The sequence below is a fragment of the Leptodactylus fuscus genome, chromosome 2 (genome assembly GCF_031893055.1).
Source record: "Leptodactylus fuscus isolate aLepFus1 chromosome 2, aLepFus1.hap2, whole genome shotgun sequence".
In the NCBI taxonomy this organism is placed as follows: domain Eukaryota; kingdom Metazoa; phylum Chordata; class Amphibia; order Anura; family Leptodactylidae; genus Leptodactylus; species Leptodactylus fuscus.
The window spans coordinates 131,864,774-131,878,671 of NC_134266.1; the positions used below are offsets into that span (position 1 = coordinate 131,864,774).

A 13,898-nucleotide genomic window follows, 5' to 3' on the forward strand; every position below is an offset into this window, starting at 1 on the left:
ACCGTGTGGCCCCTTCCATCTGGAATTTTCTGCAGGATAATGCTCGCCCACACACAGCAAGGGTTTCCCAGGAATGTCTCTGCCACATTGCAAAACTCTTCTGGCCTGCCAGATCACACATCAAGCATTTATGGGATCAGCTGGGCCACTAGATTCAACAACCGACAGGATCTTCAGACCCCTCTGCTTCATCTTTGGGCAATTATATAATCAAATATTACATTTTATTCCTTGCTAACAACTCCTTCTGTATGTTTATTTTTTTTAAATCAGTGAGTGTATAGACCAGTGATGGCGTACCTTTTTGAGACCAAGTGCCCAAACTGCAACTCAAAACCCAATAAATTATTGCGGAGTGCCAACAAGGCAATTTAACCTTAAAACTCTGTGGATCCACAATTGCGGGCAATTATGGACCCACAAATTACAGTTTTGTGAATGGGGCTTTACAGAGCTTGTACTGAAAGGTAAAGGTCTCTGCATTTGGTACTTTTGAACAATTAATATTCACTATTTACATCACGCAGGATCTGTTTTATAGTGACCATGCAATGTTATTACAGCCTATACTAATATCATGTCTGCTATAAAACAGATATTGTGTGATATAAATAGTGAATGGTCCCCACACAGTACAATATTCCCCACAGTGGCCCCCACACAGTACAATCTGCCCCGCAGTGGCCCCCACACACAGTACAGTCTGTCCCGCAGTGGCCCCCCCCCACACACAGTACAATCTGCCCTGTAGTGGCCCCCACACACAGTACAATCTGCCCCGAAGTGGCCCCCACAAAGGATTATATCTGTATACTCCACTGTAACCCCCCTCCCCACACAGTATTAAATGCTTAATAGTAGTCCCCCTACTCACACAGTATTAAATGCTCCACAGTAGCCCCCCTCCCCACACAATATGAAATGGTCCACAGTAGCCCCCTCCCCACACAGCATGAAATGGTCCACATTAGCACCTTCCCCACAAAACATCAAATGGTCCACAGTACTCCCCCTGTACCGGATTCCCCGTTAGTGAGCGGACCGGGTGACCGCACGTGTGCCAGCAGAGGGGGCTCTGCATGTCCTCTCTGGCATGCGTGCCATAGGTTCGCCATCACTGGTATAGACATTTAACATGCACACATATTAGATGTAAATTACAGGCACATACAAATAATATGGGGTTTGCTACCAGAGAATAAATTTACAGAGAAAAAGCCGCCTATTTGGCAACAAGCTTATTTGTATAAAGTAGCTAAGCAAGTGTGAGAACATGGGAACGTCTGTGTTGTCTCAAATGTGCAAAGCCTTTAGTGTGACTTTTGATTCAGTGACTTTAGAGGTCATTCACATGACAGTGATAATTGGGTGTTAAAAAAAACAAAAAAAAACCAGCTGTCACACAGTCACAATACATCCAATATAGGTGAATGGGGCTGTTCACATAACTGTCTTCTTTTTTGATGGTCTGTTTTAGTACATCGACAAAAAATGGGCCATATCCTATTTTTACCAGTCTTCTCAATAGACTTAAATCTCTAAGGGATCTATGAAAATGAATGCCCCCAGATGAAAAATTGCCTAAATGAACATATCATACTGTGCAGGAGCCACTGTGGAGCATATTATACTGTGCGGGGGGCTACTGTTGTGCATTATACTGTTCAGGGGATAATGTGGAGCATATTATATCATGCAGGTGTCACTATGAAGCCTTTTATACTGTGCAGAGGCAACAGTGGAGCATTATACTGTGTGTGTGGCCACTCTGGAGTATTAAACTGTGCAGGAGCCACTGTGAAGCATTGAGCTGTATGGGGGCCACTGTGGAGCATTAAACTGTATGGGGGCCACTGTGGAGCATTATACTATGCAGAGGCCACTGTGGAGCACATTATACTGTGCAGGGGTCACTATGGAGTATTATACTGTGCAGGAGCCACTGTAGTGCATTATACTGTGCAGAGAACACTATGGAGCATTATATATCATGTGGAGCATTATACTGTGGGGAGGGCTCAACATTCCTGTTATCAGCCCTGTATGCTATATCTGCACATAGGGCTGGTGGGAAAAAGGCCCTTCAGTTCGAGACTGTATATATGTGATAAAGAGAGAGAGACATTTGTTTCTAACAACCGTAATGATACGGTGAAGGAAATAATTATTTGATCCCTTACTGATTTTGTAAGTTTGCCCACTGACAAAGACATGAACAGTCTATAATTTTAAGGGTAGGAGATAGAATATCAAAAATAAAATTCAGAAAATCACATTGTATAAATTTTATACATTTATTTGCATTTTGCATAGAGAAATAAGTATTTGATCCCTCTGGCAAACAAGACTTAATACTGTGTGGCAAAATCCTTGCTGGTACGCACAGCAGTCAGAGGTTTTTTGTAGTTGATGATGACGTTTGCGCACATGCCTGGAGGAATTTTGGTCCACTCCTATTTGTAGGTCACCTCTAAACCTCCCCAGGCACATTTTCTGATTTCCTGCTGATGTTCCGTTTCGGCGTTTCCGGATACGGGAGGCCACCAGTTCTCCTACTAGTTCATACTCACCAATGCTGACTTCCTCTTCTGCTGGCCATCGCTTCCTGCAAAAGGGAGCTGGCACTTGCGCAAGCACACCGGCAGAAGCAAAAAGAAGCAGTGTTCTATTGCACATGTGTGGCTTCTGCCGGCATTCTTTTGCATAGGCGCCAGTTCCAGATCAGGACCAGGGATGGGTAAGTGAGGTCCCATTGCTATCATTATACTCTGGGGTATTTTCAAGGGGGTCAGGGGGCCCCTTGTCAAATGTTCGCTTTGGGGTCCCCGCCATTCCTAGTTACGCCATTGGTTCTGAGACTAGAGATAGCTACGATGGCATAATCTGTGTTTCTCAGAAATCCTCCATGTAAATCACATATAATAGTGATATACATCACAATTATGGTATGTTCACATAGCGGGAAAATGGATTCCGCGTGTGAACATACCGCGCAGCTAGCCATGATGGAGTGCTGATGCAGTGCATCGGCATGCTGTCACTGCATTCCTCTCCGGATTAGGCCCGAATGAATGGGCCTTATAGGGAGGGAGTCTCGTGCCTCCGATGCCGTGGCTGAGCCAGCTGTGGGAAGATAAGGCATCTCGCTTCTTTTCTTCGCTACTAGCTATCGGAAAAAAGAAGCCATTGGCTCCCATTGAAGTCAATGGGTGCCGTTTTGGCAGGCGAATTTTGAGGCGGATTCCGTGTCAGAATAAACTGCCAATAAACTCTGTGTGGACTAGCCCTTCTCAGTTATCTGTAATAGAAGATTCCTTGGAGGATACAGATCATGCACTCCTATGCCATGTGGGGCCCCAGCCTTAAAAAGGGCCTTTCACCACTTCAAACAACCCCAGCTCTTTACATTAAATAATACCTGTCACTCCATTTAGGGCCGCCGATAGGCCAGTACTACTGCTACTGGCGTCAGGGGCCCGGCCAAATTTTAAAATGGGGGGGGCCCGGGCCCACTGGCGCCGGCAGCAGTCATTGTATGTCCTGTTTCAACTCAGATCTACGTCCAGAGGACGCAGATCTGAGTTGAGCACATACGCGGCTGACACAGGTCAGCTCCTCGCTTCAGCCGCATACATGTCAGCGTCAGCGAGAGAGGCGGCAGCGGCGAAGCGAGGAGCTGACACAGGTCAGCTCCTCGCTTCAGCCGCATATGTGTCAGCGAGAGAGACACCCAGCGGCGAAGCGTGGAGCTGACCCGTGTCAGCTCCTTCCTTCAGCCGCATGTGTCAGCGAGAGAGACGCGGAGAGAGACGCGCAGAGAGCGGCGAGGGAGCGGAGGAGAAGGTAAGTTTAATGTGGAGGTGGAACGTGAATCTGGGGGCAGATGAAGGAGAGGACGGCATGACACTGTGGGGACATGAATCTGGGGGCAGATGAAAGAGAGGACGGAATGACACTGGGGCAGATGAAGGAGGGGACGGCATGACACTGTGGGGACATGAATCTGGGGGCAGATGAAAGAGAGGACGGCATGACACTGTGGGGACATGAATCTGGGGGCAGAGATGGAGGGGACATGAAACTGGGGGCAGAGATGGAAGGGGGACATGAAACTGGGGGCAGATGAAGGGTGTATATGAAACTGGGGGAGAGATAGAGGGGGGACATATAATTTACGGGTGACTGTAGGAGGATTATACTGTGTGCGGGCACATGAGAAATTAACGAGTGGGCGGAGTCAACACAAAAGTGGACGGGGCTAATTTTGCTGCGGCGCGCTAAGCGCGCCACACATTTTGTCCCTCTTTTAGTTCTTCAAAAGTTGGGAGGTATGGAGATGGGGGGACATGAATCTGGGGGCAGAGATGGAGGGACATGAATCTGTGGGCAGAAATGTGGGGACATGAATCTGGGGGCAGAGATGGAGGGGACATGAATCTGGGGGCAGATGAAGGGTGTATATGAAGCTAGGGGAGAGACAGAGGGGGACATATAATTTACGGGTGACTGTAGGAGGATTATACAGTGTGCGGGCAAATGGAAAATTAATGAGTAGGCGGAGTCAACATAACAGTGGGTGGGGCTAAATTTCCCGCGGCGCGCAAAGCAAAAATGGCAGGGGGGGGGGGGCCCAGACACTTAGGCTGTATGGGGCCCCAAAATTCCTGATGGCGGCCCTGACTCCATTAATTCTGGAACTTTTGCTGCCTAATATGCTATTTAAACTAGGTATAGTCAGGAGGTTGGTGTCAGGCAGGAGCAGACAAGATTATCCTGTTTTCATTAAAAAAAAACCATATACAGTTTACAAAACTCTCTGGGGATTGTGAATTTACACACTATCATGGTTGGTTTTCCTGTGGTCTTGTCCATCCTGTTCCATAATGTACTGTCACTACTACCACTATCTAGCACCACACAGACAGATGTCTCCTGCGGCCTTGTATATTCTTTTCTGTATTTGTATAATTGAAAAACAAAACAAAACAATGAATTTATTTTATAAACATCAAACTTGTTGCTTGCAAAATTGCTACTTTACTACAATTACTTTTACTATTAATTTTGTAAAGCTTTTAAAAAAGACATTCCAGTTGCTGCTACTCCCCAAAAACGTATAATTTTTTGAGCACTTGTAAAATCTTCCAGAGGTAGGACCTCCTGGACTCTGTAAGGCCAGGTAAAAATTAATGATGGGATACCATGTTGTTTGGGTGTTTTTACGAGTATGTAGGATTTCTGGATGTTGTTTGGCTAATATAACCAATAGTGCTTCATGACAGGAAGTCAGGCACGTGACATAAGAAAAGGTTGTCAATAGCATGTGTATGCTGTGTGCTGTCTGGAGAAGTTTGTGCCGAGAAAGATGTCTGAAGAGCAATAATATTGCTCAGAGACAGACAATAAGAAGGTATAGAAGACTTTGGTCACTGGGAGCCTGCAACAGCCCTGAGAGACTATGTACCATTAATTCCCCACTCTGATTACAAACTGACTATACTGGATTGGTGTAAGTAGCACTTGTGTTAAAATATACTTGGCCTATCTCTAAGGTAGGGTTCACACTACTGTTGGATTCCATTATGAAGGTGTCTGTTTAAGAAAAAAAAAAAACAGACACCTATCATAACTGACACTAACTGATGTTAAAATGTAGTTTTTTTTAAACTGATTCATTTAATGGATCAGTTAAAAAAAAGGAAAATGTTTGTTCTCGTACCGTGTTAGCCAGTGGGTAGGAAATGTAAAGAAAAACAACCAAAAAAACCTTGATAGTCTTCAGTAGTTGATACCTTTTTAATGGCTAACTAATAATGATGACAGATTACAACGTTTCGAAACTCTAGGCTCCTTTCTCAAGTAAATGTAAAAACTATTTCTAAAGGATGCATATTTATGTACAAAAGGACACATAGGGATAGAATTCCATGAAGGGGGGGGGGGGGGGTAGAGGGTTATTAGTAATTGGTAGAAACAATGTAAACAATTCCAGGTTTTTATCAGTTCTCAGGGTCTCAGGTCAGTGATTTCTGTAAGATGCCATAAACCCATGTGACAGATTTAAGCCCTTCTCCAGTGTTTGAAGCAGGGTCATAAGTTTATACTCATGTTCATATTCATGTGATCGGTGATATTATGATCCTCATTGCAGAAATGTTTTGATACGGGAAGGTTCATTCTTCATTCTCTAATTGTATGGTGATATGTGTATGAATTCACATCGCCATACAATTAGAGAACGAAGAATGGACCTTCCCATATCAAAACATTTCTGCAATGAGGATCATAACACCACCGATCACATGAACATTTTGGTTTTAAGAGGGAATTTTAAATCAAGGAAAGAGTGACGGATTTATGAGTATAAACTTATGACCCTGCTTCAAACACTGGAGAAGGGGTTAAATCTGTCACATGGGTTTATGGCATCTTACAGAAATCACTAACCTGAGACCCTGAGAACTGATAAGAACCTGGAACTGTTTACATTGTTTCTACCAATTATTAATAACCCTCTACCCCCCCTTCCTCCTAGAATTCTATCCCTATGTGTCCTTTTGTACATACATATGCATCCTTTAGAAATGTTTTTTTAAATTTACTTGAGAAAGGAGCCGAGAGTTCCGAAACGTTGTAATCTGTCATCATTATTAGTTAGCCATTAAAAAGGTATCAACTACAGTAAAAAACCCCAAACAGACACATTAGTATCAGTTGGTGCACGTTAGCAACAGTTTGTGTTTTTTTTTTTTTTATACTGTCCGTTTTTTTTTAATTTTCTTAGCATGTGCAGAAAACAAACAGACACAAAATAACAGACAGTAACTGATGGTTATCAGTTACTGTCCATTATATGTGCAATTCTCATAGACTTCAATGTTCTTCTAAGACTTCAAAGTCCTGCATGTAGGATTTTTTTGTCCGTTTGAAAAAATGGACATGGTTGTAAACGGACACAAACGGACACCAATGCACACCACATAAAATCGCATTGAAATGAACGGAAAGTTCAAACAGATCAGCTAGTGTCCATTGCTAGAATCTTGAACAGACAATAGCTATGGACACTGCTCTGCAGAAACGAACGGTAGTGTGAACGCCGAGACTATTTTGTACCAACAACTGTACAGTTACCCATAAATGCAGAGATACTTGGTGCACTTGCTGCATTTCTCCTCAATTATTATTGTATACACAGTCTCAATCTTACAACGTGGCAGAGCTTTAATGGCTGAGCATTCTACAGCATGATCTACATTAATATATGGTCTTTAGATATATGGCTCTGGCTGCATGGTCATCTACAGATCTATAAATGTTGGCAGGAAGGGGTTACATTCCCATTCCTATCCCCATCTTCACTTCTCCCCTAAGCTTTCTATAACCTTGTGGATATGGCTTCACATTGTTCTGTTTTGCAATAGGATGCAGAAAATACAATACAATTCTATATATTATCAATATTTGATCTCAAGCTAGGTTCACAGACTATAATAGGGTCTGCCGAGTTTCCGCCTGCGTCATTTTAAGCGGAATCTCTGGCAGATTTGCCTGAACACTATTGTGAACCTAGTGTCAAATTATTTTGTGTGTTTGTGCAATGTATCAGCATTACCAATTTATGGTCATGAACATACATTTCATAAATATTCGGCACGTACCAAAGCTGTCTGAAATACATGTTACTGGATATTTATATCCAAAAATGAGTTTTTATTTTCTTTTTAGAGGCAGGAAGGAATAACTTAAAACATCTTATATCACAGGTAGAAAGCAGCAAAAAATATACTATTTTCAACAAGTTGCAGTCTTTAATACAGTCAAAATGTGAGCTTACACATATTGCTTTTTCCACACACAGCTATTTGATGGGTTGGAGACATGAGTAGAGTCATCACAGTAAGAATTACATTCCAAGGTTGAGTGTAGTCCAACATTTAATCCCAACTCCTTCTCTGTATTGTAGTTAGCCCAGTTCTCCTCGTCTGATATCTTATAAGCAGGACATTTATCCTTGTCCATAGGAAAATACAGACAAGACTTGTCTAGCTCTGGCGCGCTAGGAGAGCTGTAGGGCTTCTCATGGAATATCTCCTGGGCATCACCTGAGTAGTTTACAGTTCTACAGCGTTTTACCTTCCGGCAAATACTCTGACTGATAAGAATGATTAACTCTAGTAAATTGAGGAATAATGAGATAAGAGAAACAACAAGCATGAAAAGGATAAATATGGTTTTCTCCATGGGTCGAGACACAAAGCAGTCTACCTTGTGAGGACATGGAGGTCTTTCACACACAAAATTTGGAGTCATCACAAAGCCATAAAGATACCACTGACCAAGTAGGAATCCAGCTTCAAGACCACTCTTGAAAATAATACTAATAATATATGTGCACATCAAAGCTCCCCTTATCTTGACTTTTCCATCCTCCTGAATTAAGTATTTACGAGGTTTCTTTTCACCCTGGTTTCCTTGATGGACTGTATTTTCCAGAATTTTGTACTCACTTTCTTTATTCCTTAACTTTGCTTCTTTTCTTGATATGTAAAGTACATGGCCCAAATAAAATAGGGTTGGAGAGCTGACAAATAGGAATTGTAGCACCCAGTAGCGAATGTGGGAAATAGGAAATGCTTTATCATAACAAACATTAGGACATCCTGGTTGTTTAGTGTTGCAGATGAAGTCCGATTGCTCATCCCCCCATACGGACTCTCCAGCTAAGCTCAGAATCAGAAGACGGAAAACAAACAAAACTACGAGCCAGACTTTTCCAATCGTCGTAGAATGCTCCTGCACTTGGTCCAGCAACTTCTCAAGAAAGCTCCAGTCACCCATTTTGCTTGGTTACAATACATGAAATGAAAAAGAAAGAGTGAACTGTTAGCATTGCATCATGAATGAAGCACTACAACGAAAATGCTGGCTATTCACAGTATATGATATGTCTAAAAGCTACAGATCATGTATTACCCAATATATTCTTTTGTTACCAGGTGCATACACAGAAATCATAGGGCCAAGGAGCATAGGTCAAACCAATCAATAAAATCTCTGGCAATGTTATTTTTTATTTTTTTTTAATTAACCCCTTTCTTCCACTGTAGGCATTTTTTGATTTTAGTTTTTGACTCCCGCCTTTCCAAATCCCATAACGTTCTTATTTCTTCGCTCTCAGAGCCATATGAGGTCTTAATGTTTGCATGAGAAATTTTTCTTCATGATGACAATTAATTATTCTGTACAATGTACTAGGAAGCTGGAAAAAAATTCTGAATGGGGTGGGTTTGAAGAAAAAAAGTGCATTTGAGCAACATTCTTACGGGCTTCGTTTTTACGGCATTCACTGTGCAATCAAACTGATATGTCACCTGTATTCTATGTTTCGGAATGATTCTGAGGATACCAAATGTATATGGTTTTATTTACATTTTAACCCCTTAACAAAAATCCAAAACTGTAACAAAAATGTTTTTTTCTAAAAGTCGCCATAGTCTGACATTCGTAACTTTTTAATATTTCCATATATGGGAATGTACAGGCATCTTTTCTTGTGGGACCAGATGTACTTTGTAGTTATGCCATTTTGGAGAATGTCTATTGCTTTGACCAATTTTTATTCAAAATTTTATCAGAGGCAAAACAGTGAAAAAATTGGCGGTTTGGCACTTTTGATTTTCTTTTTTTCCTGCTACAGTGTTTACCGTACAGGAAAAATATTTTTATAGCTTTGTAGAGCGGGTGTTTTCAGACACAGGGATACTTAATGTGTATGTGTTTCACAGTACTTAAATACTTTTATATGTGTTCTAGGGAAAGGGGGGGTGATTTGAACTTTAAATTTATTTTTTTTTTACTTTTTTATGCATTTATCGGACCTCTCTAGGGGTCTTGAACCCCAGGGGATCTGATCACTACTGCAATGCATTAAAATGCTAATGCATTGCGAAAAAGTCATTTCTTTTGCATGCTACATAGAGCAGCCTGCAAAAAAAAATCATTACAGACAGGCCTTTACAGACAAGGCTTCCAGCTGTCAAGCTAATGGGAGGCTGGCCCCAGGGCTTACTGTGGGTGCCAGCAATCAGCAGCGAAATGGCGGTAAAATGGCACCTTGATCAGCTTGACTGAGGCACCATAGGGGATAATGCCCCTGATCAGTGCGGGCACCAATCGCAGGCATTAGCGCCGAGTGTCTGCTGTATAAAACAGTAGACACCTGACGGCTATCACAGCCGCCCGGCTCCTGAGCGGCCGCCATCTTTAAACATGCAGCATCCACCGTATTAGCATGGTGGATGTCAGAAAAGGGTTATTAAGCTCTCACTAGTGGTAGCTGCAGGGAAGGGGGAGATGTTTAGGTGCATTTACAGAATGAAGGTGTGCATATGCTCAACATAACTCAATAACCAAAAAAAATTCTGAATCTGAAAAAAAAACCTGGCAGGTAAATTTCAAATGTTACAAAAACAAATCTTGCGAGGTTCACCCATCTCTACTGATAAATAATTGTATAAACTAAAATTTCCCTTTAATAAACCCTGCTGGGAAAAAATGTTTTGGGAAAGGCACATTTTTTGGTATTGGTAAGTGTCAGTTCCTCCCTATTATTTATGGAGCTTTTGTTTTTAGCGAGTCAGCTCTGAAACCTGTATAAATACATCATATCCTTCCTGAATGAGAGCTTTGTGATCACAGAAAGGAAAGAGAAATCTCAGTTTTTATCGTGTTCTGCTAAACTACAAGCTTTGTGACATGCTATTAGAACAAGTACAACATTCAAAGCCAAACAATATTGTGAACTAAACAGTAAATCTAATAAAAATATTACTATTATTATTGGCATTTACAGAACATAGGTCATACACATACCGTACATTCTAATTGTCTTATCTGGTCTGCACATGTGTAGCCATACACTATACAATACATATGCTAGCAGATACTATGGATAGCTTCTTTAAGACAAATGTAATGTTAGGATGCTAAATCAATTAAAGGCAGAATACATTGTTTATACGTCATCCTAAGTTACATGATCTCAATCACATTTAACTGATTGAAATAGGGGCTGTTTTATTACATAAGGAAGAACCAGAAATTGAAAGCTTTAAAGTGGTATTCCCATCTCTATTTATACTGGTAACTTATCTAAATTCAAGAGTTTTCCTAAATATGTTGCTTTAGCAATGCTGCTTTGTTTATCTGCTGTGTGAAATTATTTGCCCCATCGTTTACACATCATTTCCTTGGTTCCTGTCCTGTATCTGATAAGAGGTTATATGGAAACTCACTCACTGCTCCCTAGAGCTATTTACTGCTCTTCTGTCCAGGCAATCAGATCAGATATAATAGCAGTCAGTTTGCCAATAAAGGCTTGGACAGAGCTAGAAATTATGGTGATTGTCATATGATGAATATTTTGTGTGTTCTGTTTATAAGGAAAAGCAACACATGTTAATACAGCCTTGGTTATTATATCTGTCCACATATCTTCTTTAAGGGGTTCTTTTAGACATTAATGGTATATAGCTAGGCTATGCCACCAAAACAAGTTGAGTAGGTTTAGGTCATCCATAACCATCTGGAATGAGTCATTCGCACTGATGTCTGCTGATCACTAGCAATAAAAGTGTTCAGGACCACTTCATGTTGTTTCCATTTAGATTTCTCCACTACAGTGTTGACCATTGACTATGATACAGTTATTTCCCCTGAGAAAGCTCATTTATGTGTATAGTCTTCCACCGACTTTTCTTAAAAACTCTAGCAAGATAGTGGATGATTGTATGACTGGGTATACAAAAGTAGTCATATTGTAGCTTGTTCAGTTCTGTATAGAGCAGGGGTCAGCAACCTTCAGCACTCCAGCTGCTGTGAAACTACAACAACTCCCAAGAGTTCCAAGAACAACAGAGCAAGTATGCATTCTGGGAGTTGTAGTTTGACAACAACTGGAGTGCCCAAGGTTGCCAACCCTGGTATAGAGTGACAACTATGGCTGGCAGTGTATAGAGGAGTTTAATGTGACTTGCAATTGTAAAGGGATGTGAATAACCACCACTATATGGTGTAAATACTGTGGCTGACAATATATGAAGTGTCAAACTGTGACTGCAATTGCATGATGTGACTGGCACTATATGGCAGAACACCATGGGGGAGATTTACCATAACAATTGCACCAGAATTCTGGTGTAACCTTATGCCAAAAATTGTATAACATGCTGTGCACTACATTTATGAACTATTTTAAACACTTTTATAACTTGTCTGACAAGCCGGGGGCTTTACAAACAGAAAGGTGTGCGGATTCATGGAAAGAACCATATCATTGTAACACATAACACTAACACTGCCCTTGCCTTAAAGAAGATTGACAGTATGTCCTTTTCAAAAAGAGGTTCTGCAGCAGCTGAGGTATGTGACACCAGGAAAGACAAATTACAAAAGATTCATTTCTGCTGTCCTTTGCTAACGCTGTATTGTCAAGGATACATAAATACATTGAGAAATAGAGTGCAAGGGCTGAACATCATATTTATTAAGTGCTTGCAGCGATGTTTCAGACACGTACTAATCTCTTTACTTCTTCATATTTATATTATATAAATACAGTATTGCTTGTTGAGTTGCTTTTCAATGTATTATTCTGAATAAGATAAATATGGCTACATGAAAACAATCATTTAACCTTTTTGTATTGAAATTTCCATCTTACCATGAGTATAGGAAGCTGGTGGCTAGGTGTCCGACATGTCTATATCAGGCTTTGTGTTCGTCAGTAATCTTGCTGCCTTCACAGAGAAGACATTTTCCAGAGATGCCCTGAAACAATGCAAGAGGACAGCCAAGTCTTCAAGAAGCTTAACCTCACAATAACTGAACTGATCTTGTTTCGCAAAAATGATCTTAGGTGTTTGATATTCTATAACACAGAGTAGATGACTTTTCACAATTTCATGATAGTGACTCATTCTACATCTCATAAAACTACTCATATTTTATGGCACATTTATGTCTTTTGTTAAAGAGTAGGCAAAACCTATACTTAAGATACTGATTCAAGATATGGAGGACATTTTTTCATTACATAGTATCTTAATATCCAGTCCAAATTCATTTAAGTTTTCAGTCTACCATAAAAAATCGTTTTTTAGTTACTGGTTTAAGTAATACATAGGTAGACATTGACACAATGTATTCAAAAGATTCTGCAGCTGTATGTGTATAATAGAATGATGTCCTTCAATATCTGATGTCCTGTTTTGCTACTAAAATTGTACCGGAGAATAATCTCTTGCCTTCTGAGGTTTTCGGTTTGTTCACCAGCACAAGTATACATAATGATTGCAATACTACACATCTATGTAAAGGTTAGTACTCATAAACCACATAAGCTTTCTACAGAGACTAAACTGTTGCCTTTTCCTAGTTAAATATACTTTGTTTAGACGTGCCATAGACTACTGCAATAAAACTGTAGACTTCCTGGAATAGCATTACTTACTCATGAAGTCCTCAGTGAGCGGAGCAAGAAAACCATCAGCAAGCGTTGTTAGTAGGCAGCGATGATGACTTACCTTATGTAGGTTTATTGACAGTTTCAAAAAGACATGTATTAAATTGTGTAGAATACCAATTTAGATAATCCCAAATGTTACACAGATTGTCTGATGGGATGGCAGAAGATTTTTGAGTGCAGGATGCTGAGAGGAGGAGCAGGGAGAAAAGGGCAGGGCGTGATTTAACTCATTTTACTTCTCTGTAAGCTCCATACAATGTAAAATAAATTGTTCACATGTAAAGTACATACACAACTGTATAAATAAATGAAAATATGACGACGTAAATAGAATGTAATGGTATAACAATGCAAAACTTTTAGGAAACTG

General features: G+C 40.7%; 1 protein-coding gene across 2 annotated transcripts; it reads right to left on the bottom strand.

Moving 5' to 3' along the window:
* Positions 1–7,810: 7,810 nt before the first annotated feature.
* LOC142195104 (gap junction alpha-4 protein-like) lies at positions 7,811–13,651 on the bottom strand. Of its 2 annotated transcripts, XM_075264632.1 has the most exons (3): positions 13,587–13,651; positions 12,725–12,831; positions 7,811–8,845 (listed from the first exon to the last, which is right to left on the bottom strand). In XM_075264632.1, exon 3 carries the CDS (start codon positions 8,839–8,841, stop codon positions 7,834–7,836), a length of 1,008 nt encoding a protein of 335 aa, XP_075120733.1. In that variant the 5' UTR covers positions 8,842–8,845; positions 12,725–12,831; positions 13,587–13,651; the 3' UTR covers positions 7,811–7,833. The 2 variants fall into 2 exon arrangements, with proteins under 2 accessions (XP_075120733.1, XP_075120732.1); XM_075264631.1 differs by lacking the exon at positions 13,587–13,651 and having other exon boundaries at positions 12,725–12,974.
* Positions 13,652–13,898: the final 247 nt, after the last annotated feature.

Coding starts and splice junctions, on each gene's coding strand:
- LOC142195104 (XM_075264632.1), bottom strand. CDS start 8,841: ATGGGTGACTGGAGCTTTCTTGAGAAGTTGCTGGACCAAGTGCAGGAG.